The 14,280-nt window shown below is 39.3% G+C and overlaps 1 protein-coding gene across 1 annotated transcript in view; it reads left to right on the forward strand.

Annotated features, from left to right (window-relative positions):
• The window catches only part of LOC115222599 (leucine--tRNA ligase, cytoplasmic), a 77,442-nt gene that overhangs the window by 60,075 nt on the left and 3,087 nt on the right, over positions 1–14,280 (forward strand). Inside the window, exons 20-23 of the mRNA XM_029792897.2 lie at positions 264–321; positions 2,533–2,596; positions 9,231–9,411; positions 10,272–10,362. Of these exons, the coding sequence (XP_029648757.2) occupies positions 264–321; positions 2,533–2,596; positions 9,231–9,411; positions 10,272–10,362 (394 nt within the window). The remainder of the gene's footprint in view (positions 1–263; positions 322–2,532; positions 2,597–9,230; positions 9,412–10,271; positions 10,363–14,280) is intronic.

The following is a 14,280-nucleotide window of genomic DNA, read 5'->3' on the forward strand; positions in this document are numbered from 1 at the left end:
CTTGTTCGAAAATATAAGGACACAGATCATGTCGTATAGCCAGCTGGAGACAATGTCTCCTGGGGCTAAATTACAGCAACATTCGTCCTAAACCAGGACTGCCGTGTTATGTTGGCAAACAATCTTTACTACAAAGTACTGTTGTTGAATATCTCACATGAGATTTAAAAATAGTAATTTTATTAATTGGTAAACATCAACAGTATTAAAAAAATAATTTTTCTGCAACCAGAGATAACTTTATTGTCAAATTGTATTTTCAGTTCAAAATGGCCCCGAAGTATTCGAGCAAATGGGCATTTGCTGTTGAATTCAGAGAAAGTAAGTGGGGTTTATTTGTTTTTTTTTTTTTGTTTCTTCTTTTCTTTTTATGCATTGGCAAATTAAAATTTGTTATTACTCAACTTTCGTTTTGGGCAAAAAAAAAAAAAATTTATTTATTTATTTTTCTTACAGTCTTCTATTATCCTTTTACATTTTTGCTTCTCTCTCTGCACTTTATTACCATTTTTACTGGATAACACTTTAGAACTGACTAATTCAGGTAGAAAGGATGGAACGGTCTACATGTAGCTATGCATATAAATCTCAGATTTATTCATAGATGTTAACTAATAAATAAGTATAAAGCGAAATCGAAATCGAATTGAACCAGCCAGGATCCCTGGTCTGGTGGTACGTAAAAAGCACCATCCGACTCGTGGCCGATGCCAGCGCCGCCTCGACTGGGCTTCCGTGCTGGTGGCACGTAAAATACCCCAATCCGACCGTGGCCGTTGCCAACCTTGCCTGGCATGTAAAAAGCACCCACTACACTCACGGAGTGGTTGGCGTTAGGAAGGGCATCCAGCTGTAGAAACATTGCCAGATAAGACTGGAGCCTGGTGCAGCCTTCTGGCTTCCCAGATCCCCGGTCGAACCGTCCAACCCATGCTAGCATGGAGAACGGACGTTAAACGACGATGATGATGATGATGATGAATAACCATTGAAAACTAGTTTTTCTGATAAACATAATTGGTCTTGAGTACATCAGCAGGGTGCAGTGTCATATCGTCTTTTTTTAATATTTTCTCTCCATTTAAGGTGGCCAACTGGCAGAATCATTAGTGCACCAGACAAGATGCTCAGTGGCATTTTGTTCATCTGCATTCCAAGTTCAAATTCTGCTGAGGTCAACTTTACCTTTCGTCCTTTTGGGGTTGATAAAATAAGTACCAGTTGAACACTGGGGTTGATGTAATTGACTTAGCCCCTTCCCCAAAATTGCAGGCCTTGTGCCAGAATTTGAAACCAATATTCCATTTTTCAGAGTTCACGTTGTTAAGGTTGTTATGATGATGATGATGATAATGATAATAATAATAATAATAATAATAATGATGATCATCAAGAGCAGAAGTAGTTGGGGAGCATCAAAGCCATGTATTGAGAGGAATTCTTTGGGGTTTGAATAATTCATCTCTGGAAACATGGGTGCTTGTTCAACATCCTTAAACAACCCTTATTCGGGGACCTTTTGAATAGAATGGGCTACTCGACCTGAAGAAAATTCTAACTGGACTCCACCTGCAAGGTCATGCTCTGTTTATCTTGATATGAGATCACTATGTCGTGCACATATGGTTGTGATGCATGTGCCTGGTGCACCCTTATCAGACAGGTAGTCCTGATGGGTATACAGGGCTTTGTATATTTAAACCCCAGCGTCACTTTGATGACATGCACTGCTCTCTCATTCACTAGTAAATAATAATAATTATAATAATCCTTTCTTCTAAAGGCACAAGGCCTGAAATTTGTGGGGAGGGGACTAATCAATTACATCGACCCCAGTGTTTCACTGGTACTTAATTTATGAACCCTGAAATGATGAAAAGCAAAGTTGGAATTTGAACTCAGAACTTAGCAACAAGCGAAATACTGCTAAGCATTTCATCCAGCGTGCTAACGATTCTGCCAGCTTAACTCCTTAATGATGATGCTGATGATGATGATAATAATACTAATAATGATCCTTTCTACTAAAGGCACAAAACCTGAAATTTTAGTGGAGAAGGCTATTTGATTACATTGACCCCAGTGTTTTACTGGTACTTATTTCATTGACCCCAAAAGGAGGAAAGGCAAAAGTGATCAGCAGCATTTCAACTCAGATCCTAAATTTGGATGAAATGCTGCCTAAGCATGCTAACAATTCTACTAGCTTGCCACCTTAATAGCAACAACAACCATTTTTACAAAGGGAAGTTTGTGGCAGAATTTGGTGGTTGACATCAGCAGAAAAGGCTTAGCAGTATTTAGTTAGATCTCTTAACATTCTGAATTCAATTCCTGCCAATGTGTTCATTGCCCTTCATCTTATTAAGTTTGATAAAAAAAAATAGAACCAGTCTAATACAAAGTTCATTTAAACAACCGTCCCTTTTCTTCAGCATTTGTGGCAAGCACATATCAGTGCATGTTTGCACACATTTTCTGAGATCTTTGCACAAAGAACTTTAATAGCAATTTTTTTCCTCTCTCCTTTAGATGTCCAAGTCGTCAGGAAATTTCCTTACTCTTTCTGAAGCTCTTGAAAAGTATTCTGCCGACGGTATGTTTATTTCATTTTCTTATCAATGTCAGTCAAGGAAACCAGCAAGAGAAACCAGATCAAATTTGTGTAAAACCTTTGCGTTAATATTTTCTTCCCCTTGCCACAGGTGCACACATGGATGTGTCGTTAAGATGTCCACTGCCCAACCATTGGTTTCGGGTTTATCTTACTATAGTGCTGAGCTGACCAAACACTTGTGAGAGGACTTGGTTGATGGGAACTGAAATGATGTCTGTCACAACACACACACACACACACACACACACACTTGTTTCAGGCATTGGAGTATGACCATACTGGGACACTGCTCTGAAGAAATTTGGGTTGAATGAATCGACACCAGTACCTATTTTTTAAAGCCTGGTACATATCCTATTAGTCTCTGTTTTGACAAACTGCTAAGTTACAGAGTTGTAAACAAACCAACACCCGTTGTCAAGTGGTGGCAAGGGACGAAACACATGTACACACACACACACACACACACACACACACACACATATACACACACGGGCGACAGGCTTCTTTCAGTTTGTATCTACCAAATCCACTCACTGGGCTTTGGTTAGCCATGGGCTAGAGTAGAAAAGGTACCATAGAGTGGGACTTGAAACCTGAATCATGTGGTTGAGAAGCAAACTTCTTACCACACAGCCGGGCGAAATACTTAGTGGTATTTCATCTGTTTTTACAGTTAGCATGCTGGGCGAAATGCTTAGCAGTATTTCGTCTGTCTTCTGTGTTCAAATTCTGCTGAGGTCGACTTTGCCTTTCATCCTTTTGGGGTTGATAAATTAAGTACCAGTTGCATACTGGGGTTTATCTAATCGACTGGCCAAAAATGTCGAGCCTTGTGACTAGAGTAGAAAAGTATATTCCTCTTCTTGAGACTCTTCCTCTTTTATTTTCTGCATTTTTTTTTCACTCTGATGAAGCTCCATGTTCCAGATTGGATGTGTTACAAAATATGACGAATATTTTTCTCAGAATTTTCATTGGCAACACTGTAGGACATTGGAAGCAGAAACGGCTATTAGATGGGATAAAGTTTTGTATTAAAATATAAAAATTGATGGTAGTCAATTGTTGTTAATCAAGATTCCTCCATTTTCTGCTTAATTTAAATTTGATTCCTGATAAACCTTTGTTTATCTTTGTTATTGACTGTATCCTGTTAGCATAATATGCTTGCATATGTATGCCCAGGGTTAAGATAGGTAATTTATACCAGTAGTGAAATGGATATTCTTATCCCTTAGATGGTTATTCCAATCGCTACCTCTACTAACCTTTATATATATATTTATACACATATACTTGTTTCAGTCATTAGACTGTGGCAATGCAGGGGGACTGCCTTGAAGAACATTTAGGTCAAATATACTGACCCTACTACTTATTTTTTAAAAAGTCTGGTACTTATTCTATCATTCCCTTTTGCCAAACTGTTAGGTTATGGGGACATAAACACACTGGTGTTTATAAAGCGGTGGTGGTGGGGTGACAAACACAGACACAAAGTCTAACACACATAGATACACACACACATATAGAAGGCAGACGCTAAAGATGATGATGATATATGTATATATATTGTGGGTTTCTGTCTACCAAATCCACTCACAAGGCTTTGGTTGGCCCGAGGCTATAGTAAAAGACACTTGCCCAAGGTACCACAGAGTGGGACTGAATCTAGAACCATGTGGTTGGCAAGAAAGCTTCTTACTACACAGCCACGCCTGCGCCTAAAATTGAGATGCTTACAAGACCAAGTTTTCTCAAGTGGTCACCCATCTTAGTACTAACTAGGCTCAATGTTGCTTAACTTCAGTGATGAGACGAGAACTAGGGCTTTCAGTGTGATATGGCCGATATTTATATATATATATATATATATATATATAAATAAATGTATGTATGTATATAGTGTGTGTTTGTTTCTATCTGCTCTGGCTTATACAAAAATCATGATGTTGAAGTAGTGTTGCTGTTGTACTTTTGTCAATAAATCATCCACTCACATTGTACTGTTAAAGCTATATGAAACAGGAGGCTCCTTATTTGAAAACAGGCAACGGTTAGTTGGCTAAAAACCAACATGTCAATAACATATCCATCTAACCCATGTTTGCATGGAGGAACGGACGTAAAAATAAGCAAATGAACAAGCGATTACGAGTAATTCTAATTTTGAGATTTCCAAGTTGTCTCCCTTTCTTTATCAGATTTACTCCTTGCCTTAACGTTCTTCTCTCTCACACTCTAGTGGGATTCTTATAAAAAAAGTGTTCTGATAAAACACTTTTTGCTTTACTACATTAACGCTTTACCTTACCGACCCCGTTTTGCACCAAATTTTCTTTTATGAATTTTTTTCCATTTTATTATTTTTTTTTTATATTTAAAGATTATCTAACCTTACTCTCTTTACTCTTTTACTTGTTTCAGTCATTTGACTGCGGCCATGCTGGAGCACCGCCTTTAGTCGAGCAAATCGACCCCGGGTCTTATTCTTTGTAAGCCCAGTACTTATTCTATCGGTCTCTTTTGCCGAACACACACACACACAGACACATATACATATATATATATACATATATACGACAGGCTTCTTTCAGTTTCCGTCTACCAAATCCACTCACAAGGCATTGGTCGGCCCGGGGCTATAGCAGAAGACACTTGCCCAAGATGCCACGCAGTGGGACTGAACCCGGAACCATGTGGTTGGTTAGCAAGCTACTTACCACACAGCCACTTCTTGTTCAAAATGTATACTCCCATTCTGCAAACATCATGATTCACCAGGACTTTTGACTAGTACAATGGTTCTCAACCTGGGTTCATATGGTCTCTGAAGGTCCATATAAGATCTTGGGGCGTCTGCGCAACAAAATAGTAATTTGGGGATCTACAATAGGGGCCCTGAAAAAATTTTGATTTAGATGTATGTATTGCAAGAAACGACCAGGTTTCTTTCTCATAGGAATTTTGAAAGGAGTTTCTGTAAAGCAAGTTTTTAAACAGTGAACAGCTTTGGGGATCCTCCAGAATAAAATAGTAATCAAAGAGGTCCATAGATAAAAATTGGTTCTGAATCCTTGCTTTAGATGTATGTATTGCAAGAAACAGCTAGGTTTCTTTCTCTAACATTTTACATAATTCAACCTACATACGTTAATGTCTGAAAAACAAAATAGGAATTTTGAAAGGACGGCCTATTGATAAAAAATGGTTGAGAACCCCTGAACTAGTATGTATGACTATCATTTTAAATAAAACATCTACATACATACGTTTGATTACTGGAATGTACAGATATTCTTCATGAGGACACAACTTGAACTATAATCCCTTGTATGGATTATACTATCACATTGATTTAAAGGATGGCTGTCACTGGTGACCCCTATGTTATCTGTCATCAGTCGTTGCGACTATGTTCATGGCTTTGGTATGACTTGATCGACTTTGGTTGACCGAGGTCGACTTTGCCTTTCATCTTTTCGGGGTCGATAAATTTAGTACCAGTTACGCACTGGGGTCGATGTAATCGACTTAATCCGTTTGTCTGTCCTTGCTTGTCCCCTCTGTGTTTAGCCCCAGGTGGGCAATAAAGAAATAGGTATGACTTGATCAGCTTTCTCCATACTGGTCAGTTTTTCACTTGAGTTTGCCATTCATTATGATCAATTCTTTTCTGCTTCATATACCTTTTTGCTGATTCTTTGAATATCAATCTAAGTCTTCCATAGTTACAAGTATTCAGGTTAGATCTCCATTTTGAAGACAACTTTCTCCATTCCTCCTATCCATTTTGGAGGCACACCTTAAAGAAAAAAGAAACCGACAAGAATCTCTTTCTCTTTTACTCTCTTTTACTTGTTTCAGTCATTTAACTGCGGCCATGCTGGAGCACTGCCTTTAGTCGAGCAAATCGACCCCGGGACTTATTCTTTGTAAGCCCAGTACTTATTCTATCGGTCTCTTTTGCCGAACCACTAAGTGACGGGGACGTAAACACACCAGCATCGGTTGTCAAGCAATGCTAGAGGGACAAACACAGACACACAAACATATAGACACACATACATATATATACATATATACGACAGGCTTCTTTCAATTTCTGTCTACCAAATCCACTCACAAGGCTTTGGTCGGCCCGGGGCTATAGCAGAAGACACTTGCCCAAGATGCCACACAGTGGGACTGAACCCAGAACCATGTGGTTGGTTAGCAAGCTACTTACCACACAGCCACTGGCAAAACAGTAAAAAAAAAATGGGTTCAGTGGGATTATTTGAGGAAGAGTGGAAATAATTGTGTTGATGCGTTTAAGAGGTTTAATACACATATACATACACAGATGTATATGTGTGTGAGTGTGTGTTTGTTCCCTATCACCACATAACATCCAGTGTTTGTTTGTCTACTTCCCCATAACTTAGTGGTTTGGCAAAACGGACTGATAGAATAAGAACCAGACATAAAAAGAAATAAGTACTTGAGTTGATTTGTTTGACTAAAGCGCATCGTGACAGTGACGCAGCATGGATGCAGTAAAAGAGTAAGAGGCAGAAGAAAATAACTCTTTACCGAATCATCCCACCCATGCTAACCGTAAAATTACATGTATGTATGTGTGTGTGTATATCAGTTCCCAGACCGGGTGTTGTGAGTGTTTATTGAGCGAAAACACCTAAAAGCTCCACGACGCTCTGGCAGGGGGTGGTGATCCCTGCTGTACTCTTTCACCACTCTTTCTTCTGTTGGCCTACTCGCTTAGCCAGCAGGGTGGCGTCATTCGAAGGCTAAAACAATGCGAACGCATTGTGACCAGCGATGTGTAACAACATCTGATGGTCTGGTCGGTCACGTGATCGCGTGAGATATATATATATATTTAACGGTTTGCCTCATGAATTATCTTTTTCATGGTTTATGTTTTAACTGGCCTTTTTAGCATGTAAGGAGTCTTGTCAATGGTCTCCTCTTTGTGTATAAAAATATTTTATACACTCATATATTTTTAAAAATATGTTGTCTTATGACTTTTATTAATGCTTCCTAACCACTGGTAATAAATTATTTTAATTTATTACCCTCATATTTACGAGATATATATCGTAAATATGATATATTTCAAAATATAACCACATGTGAATCATTGTCGATTTTTTTTTTTGTCCTCCGTCTTCCTTTTCTCTTGGACTTTCCTCCATCTCCTGTTTCTGACAAAGAGCTTTGCTCGAAACATAAAAACTACCTTGTTTCCTTTCCTGAGTGTCTGCTAATACTTCATGTCCTTGCGTTGTTGTTTTTTTCTTCTTCTTATGTTTGTTCTTGGTTTTTTTGGGGGGGATTTACTATACATACATACATACATACATACATACATATATATATTCTTTTATTCTTTTACTTGTTTCAATCATCTGGCTGCAACCATGCTGGAGCACCACCTTCAAGGGTTTTAGTTGAACAAATTGGCCCCAGAAGTTATTTCTTAAGCCTAGTACTTATTCTTTTGGTCTCTTTTGCCAAACAACTAAGTTATGGGGACATAAATACATCAATACCTGTTGTCAAATGGTGATAAGGGAGCAAATACAGACATACACACACGCACATATATATGTATGATGGGCTTCTTTCAGTTTCCTTCTAACAAATCCACTTACAAGGCTTTGGTCAGCCTAAGGCTATCTTAGAAGACACTTGCCCAGGATGCCATATAGTGGTACTGAACCTTGAACTGAACCATGTGGTTGGGAAGCAAGTTTCTTATTTCTTTATTGCCCACAAGGGGCTAAGCATAGAGGGAACAAACAAGGACAGACAAACGGATTAAGTCGATTACAGCGACCCCAGTGCATAACTGGTACTTAATTTATCAACCCCGAAAGGATGAAAGGCAAAGTCGACCTTGGCGGAATTTGAACTCAGAACATAACAGCAGAAGAAATACCTATTTCTTTACTACCCACAAGGGGCTAAACACAGAGGGGACAAACAAGGACAGACAAACGGATTAAGTCGATTACAGCGACCCCAGTGCATAACTGGTACTTAATTTATCAACCCCGAAAGGATGAAAGGCAAAGTCGACCTTGGCGGAATTTGAACTCAGAACATAACAGCAGAAGAAATACCTATTTCTTTACTACCCACAAGGGGCTAAACACAGAGAGGACAAACAAGGACAGACAAAGGGATCAAGTCGATTACATCGACCCCATTGCGAAACTGGTACTTTATTTATCGACCCCAAAAGGATGAAAGGCAAAGTCGACCTCGGCGGAATTTGAACTCAGAATGTAACAGCAGACGAAATACCGCAAAGCATTTTGCCTGGTGTGCTAACGTTTCTACCAGCTCGCTGCCTTTAGAAACTTGGGAAGCAAGTTTCTTACCACACAGCCACCTATATATATATATGTATATTTTTAAAGAAGGTTGTTGTGTAAGGCCAGAACAATGCAAAAAAGGTACAAAGTAAATAACAAAAAGAAAACAAAATGTTTCAATTTTACCTTGTATTTCTTCAGGATATTTGATATATGTGTATATTTGTATGTGTGTTTACAGATATTAATGCCATTTAATTCTATTTCCTCTCATTTATTTTTAGGTATGAGAATGGCTTTGGCCGATGCTGGTGATTTCATTGAAGACGCCAATTTTGTTGAGAAAATTGCCGATAGTGGTTTGCTGAGACTCCATTCCTATTTAGAATGGGTCAAAGAAATGGTTCCTCTCCTAAACAGCATGAGAAGTGGTCCTTATAATTTTAATGATAAAGTTTTCATAAAGTAAGATTTAATCTATTCTTACCATTCATTATTAGTTTAGGCATTTAAGTTTTTGTTTATTTTATTTCTGGTGGTGTAGCTATAATACCTCCTCTCCTCCTCCTCCTCCTCCACCTCCTCCTCCTCCTCCACCCATACTCCTCCTCCTCCCCTTTAGCATTCAGATTGCTTTGTCAAATGTAATACTTATTTATACATGTTTTTAATTAATTGTGCATTATCTCATAGTTTTGATATTTTAATGATGGAAAAGAAATCCGGGTTTTGGATCTGCCCAGATATCTAAAAATTGGTTGAGAAACACTGCTCTAATGATTTTGGTAACTTGCTGTCATTTTGCTTTCTCTCAGGTGTGGCTAACAAACAGAGGACAGGTGGGCTTCAGTATATATTACCAATGTTGTCAGTGGTTTAATAGGTACACTGTAACATAAAAAAAAAAAAAAAAATCAGAAAATTAACATGAATCTTAAAAGCCTACATTCAAGATTTGGATTACTGACTTGTGTGCAGCATGTTTTTTTGCAGCCAGATGCTCTTCCTGATGCCAACCCTCACCTGTTTCCATGTGAGGTAAATGCTAATTCAAGAAAGGGCCTGTCTCAATTGGGGTGTGTTTTATATGCCGGTGCACATTTATAAGCAAACCTATATAAGTGAGTCTTATAAAGATAAGTTCCAAATTTCGGTTACTCACAAACACTGGTTCAAGAAAGGGGCCTGCCTAATATGTGTAGTGTCTTGTAAATTTGTGTGCCTTTATAAATAATCAAATACAGTAAATTTTCAAAAGTTTGACAATGAAGTACCTTTTATTCTTTTTAATTAAAAAAATGTTTTTTCATTTTTCTTTTCGTTAGTGAGATGAATAAGAAGCTCCAGGAAACAGAGAGCAGCTTTGAAAAGATGTTGTATAAAGAAGCATTGAAAACAGGATTTTATGAATATCAGGTTTACTTAATTGTTTCGATTTTAATTTTAATATTTTGTGCATTGTTTTGAAATCCATTATTCCATACTAGAATATGTAGGGTTTTTTTTTTTTTTTTTCTGTACTTTAAAACATTTGTGTATCTCTTAGTACATATGTGGCTGTTGCCAGTACCGCCTGACTGGCCCTTGTGTCGATGGCATGTAAAAAGCACCCACTACTCTCTCGGAGTGGTTGGCGTTAGGAAGGGCATCCAGCTGTAGAAACGCTGCCAGATCAGGTTGGAGCCTGGTGCAGCCATCTGGTTTACCAGTCCTCAGTCAAATTGTCCAACCCATGCCAGCATGGAAAGCGGACATTTAACGATGATGGTGATGATGATGATGATGGTGGGGGTGGGGGTGGGGGTGATGATATACTGTACAGCTGGAGATGCTTATTGCCATTAACAACTTAAGTATGAAATAGAATTTAACTCTGTTCTCATCCAGACAGACTGACTGACCCAACCATTATTATGCTATCTCTTCTGTCTCTTGAACCATTACAATGGCTTCTTAGATTCCATAGTCAAGCAATTTAATTTCTCAGATGTTGTTTATAAAAAATACCCCCCCCCCCAAATAAAAATGGAAATGAGAGTTCACCGCCTTAGTGTAGTAGTAATACCATAAACTATTACAAGAGCTATAGAGATATCATGGAAAGTAGCAGATTCGAAAGTGTCAAACTAATGGACCTTGGTAGTATTTCAGAGATTTTTTAGCAAAGTTAGTTCTGGATTAGAGAGAACTTGAGTAAGAAGCAGCTTGGTTTAGTGTCAGATCATGGAATCACAGACATTATATTTCTAATGAGGCAAATTCAAACATTTTTTTTTTATTTAATAACAAATTGTTCTACTTTACATTTGTTGATGTGGAGTAAACCTTTGACATTCCTAACCCAGAAACATGTTGTCCAAAGACATAGAATGTTAACATGTCACATACTGAACTATCAGTAAGGCTTTGAAATTCTAGAGCCATCTGGAAAATGCCTTGTTAATATATATTGGTTTCAAATTTTGGCACAGGGTCAACAGTTGTGAGGTAAAAAGGGTAAATCAATAACATCAACTCCAGAACTCAACAGTTATTTATTTTATCAACTCTGAAAGGATGAAAGACAAAGGTGACTTTGGCAGTATTTGAACTCCAAACGTAAAGATAGATGAAGTGTTGCAAAGCATTTTACCAGGCGTGCTAATGATTTTGTCAGCTTGCTGCCTTAAACTGTTAATGTGTATTATATATTGTATGGTTCAATCTCAATCGATCACTACTGCGTGAAATGATTGTATCCTCTCGTTAGCTCTGACAAAGACTTGTAAGAGCAACAATTCAATTAAAGTGGATTGATAATAATCCTCATCATCATTTAACATCTGCTTTCCATGCTGGCATGGGTTAGACTGGAACTGGTAAGCATGAGAGCTGCCCACATTCCATATCTGTTTTGGATTGGTTTCTATGACTGGATGTCCTTCCTAATGCCAACCACTCCAAGAGTGTAAGTCTTGCTTTTTATGTTCCACCAGCATGGGTGCTTTTATGTTCCACCAGCATGGGTGCTTTTATGTGCCACCAGCATGGGTGCTTTTATGTGCCACCAGCATGGGTTCTTTTATGTGCCACCAGCATGGGTGCTTTTATGTGCCACCAACATGGGTGCTTTTATGTGCCACCAACATGAGTGCTTTTATGTGCCACCAGCATGGGTGCTTTTATGTTCCACCAACATGGGTGCTTTTATGTGCCACCAGCATGGATGCTTTTATGTTCCACCAGCATGGGTGCTTTTATGTGCCACCAGCATGGGTGCTTTTATGTTCCACCAGCATGGGTGCTTTTATGTGCCACCAGCATGGGTGCTTTTATGTGCCACCAACATGGGTGCTTTTATGTGTCACCAGCATGGGTGCTTTTATGTGCCACCAACATGGGTGCTTTTATGTGCCACCAGCATGGGTGCTTTTATGTGCCACCAGCATGGGTGCTTTTATGTGCCACCAGCATGGGTGCTTTTATGTGCCACCAACATGGGTGCTTTTATGTGCCACCAGCATGGGTGCTTTTATGTGCCACCAACATGGGTGCTTTTATGTGCCACCAGCATGGGTGCTTTTATGTGCCACCAGCATGGGTGCTTTTATGTGCCACCAACATGGGTGCTTTTATGTGCCACCAGCATGGGTGCTTTTATGTGCCACCAACATGGGTGCTTTTATGTGCCACCAACATGGGTGCTTTTATGTGTCACCAGCATGGGTGCTTTTATGTGCCACCAACATGGGTGCTTTTATGTGCCACCAACATGGGTGCTTTTATGTGCCACCAGCATGGGTGCTTTTATGTGCCACCAGCATGGGTGCTTTTATGTGCCACCAACATGGGTGCTTTTATGTTCCACCAGCATGGGTGCTTTTATGTGCCAGTTACGTGTCAATGGCATCAGCCATGAGTATTATTTCACTTGGCTTGACGAAGCTTCTCAAGCAGAGTTTATTGACAAAAGTCTTGGCCACTTGTCATTGTCTCCAGTTGATGTACATGGCATAAATATATGTTGTTTCTCACAGGTGGAAGTTACCTGAGTTGTGAGATAGACTAAAAGAGATGCTTAGGACATTTGGTTTGAGAGAGGTTTGGGAAATTAATTTGAGAGATTATCATTAAGACTTTTAAATGAGATGAAACCTGATATTTTCCTTGTTTCAATGTGAGTTCAACAGTATGAAACTCCACTGAAGTGTGGACTCTACCACCAGGTGCTGGTGTTAAACTAGTTTGATAGATTAAACCTATTATTCGAGTATTGTATAGTGAAACTGTACACTCCTCCTGGTAAGAAGTGGTAGTAGCCAGTCGACAGGAAGAAGGTCAGAAGGTGATGAGTACATGTAGACTGTGCTGATAGTAGTGTCTGTGTTGATATAGTAATTATACTTTGATACTGGGTGGATGTTATAACAATCCAACCTTTTGAGGATGTTAACACTGTATGACTGGGAGTTGTACAGTCCCAGATGGAAACATTCTATCAATCATCATCATCATCATCATTTAGCATCCGCTTTCCATGCTAGCATGGGTTGGACGGTTCAACTGGGGTCTGTGAAGCCAAAAGGCTGCATCAGGCCCAGTCTGATCTGGCAGTGTTTCTACGGCTGGATGCCCTTCCTAACGCCAACCACTCCGTGAGTGTAGTGGGTGCTTTTTACGTGTCACCGGCATGGGGATCAGGCAAGGCTGGCAACGGCCACGAACGGATGGTGCTTTTTACATACCACTGGCACGGGGGCCAGGCGAGGCTGGCAACGGCCACGAACGGATGGTGCTTTATACATGCCACCGGCACGGAGGCCAGTCGGGGCGGCGCTGGCAACAGCCACGATCGGATGGTTCGCTTACTTGTCACCGGCACTGGTATCACAGCTGCAATTTCCATTGATGTTGATCGACTTCGATTTTGGTTCTGCTTTCTGATATCTGAATGACTTCGGAATTTAACAATATCTGTTAGAGCACAGCCATCGTCAAAAGACAGATACAACAGAGACAAAAGACCACTTTACAACATCAAGATTAAAAAAAAAAAAAAAAAGAAAAATTAGTCTTCCTAATGGGTATATAGTTTCCGTCTGCCAAATTTCACTGAGAAAAGATTGGGTCAGTCTGAAGGTTGAGAGTAGAGGAGAAACTTGTTTAAAGCGCTGTACTGTGAAGTTGAACCCTCAACCATGCAGCCATGCCAGATTTAACATTTCTGTGAAATGCTATACTGTTGATCAATCCAAACCATAGCAACGTGATAAAAAGGCAATTTCAGTGATGGCAGTAGTGATGATGATTATGATGTTGATGATTTTATGCCTTTATGCAGCGTGTTTAGGTTTA

This window comes from Octopus sinensis, linkage group LG20 (assembly GCF_006345805.1).
Source record: "Octopus sinensis linkage group LG20, ASM634580v1, whole genome shotgun sequence".
NCBI lineage: Eukaryota > Metazoa > Mollusca > Cephalopoda > Octopoda > Octopodidae > Octopus > Octopus sinensis.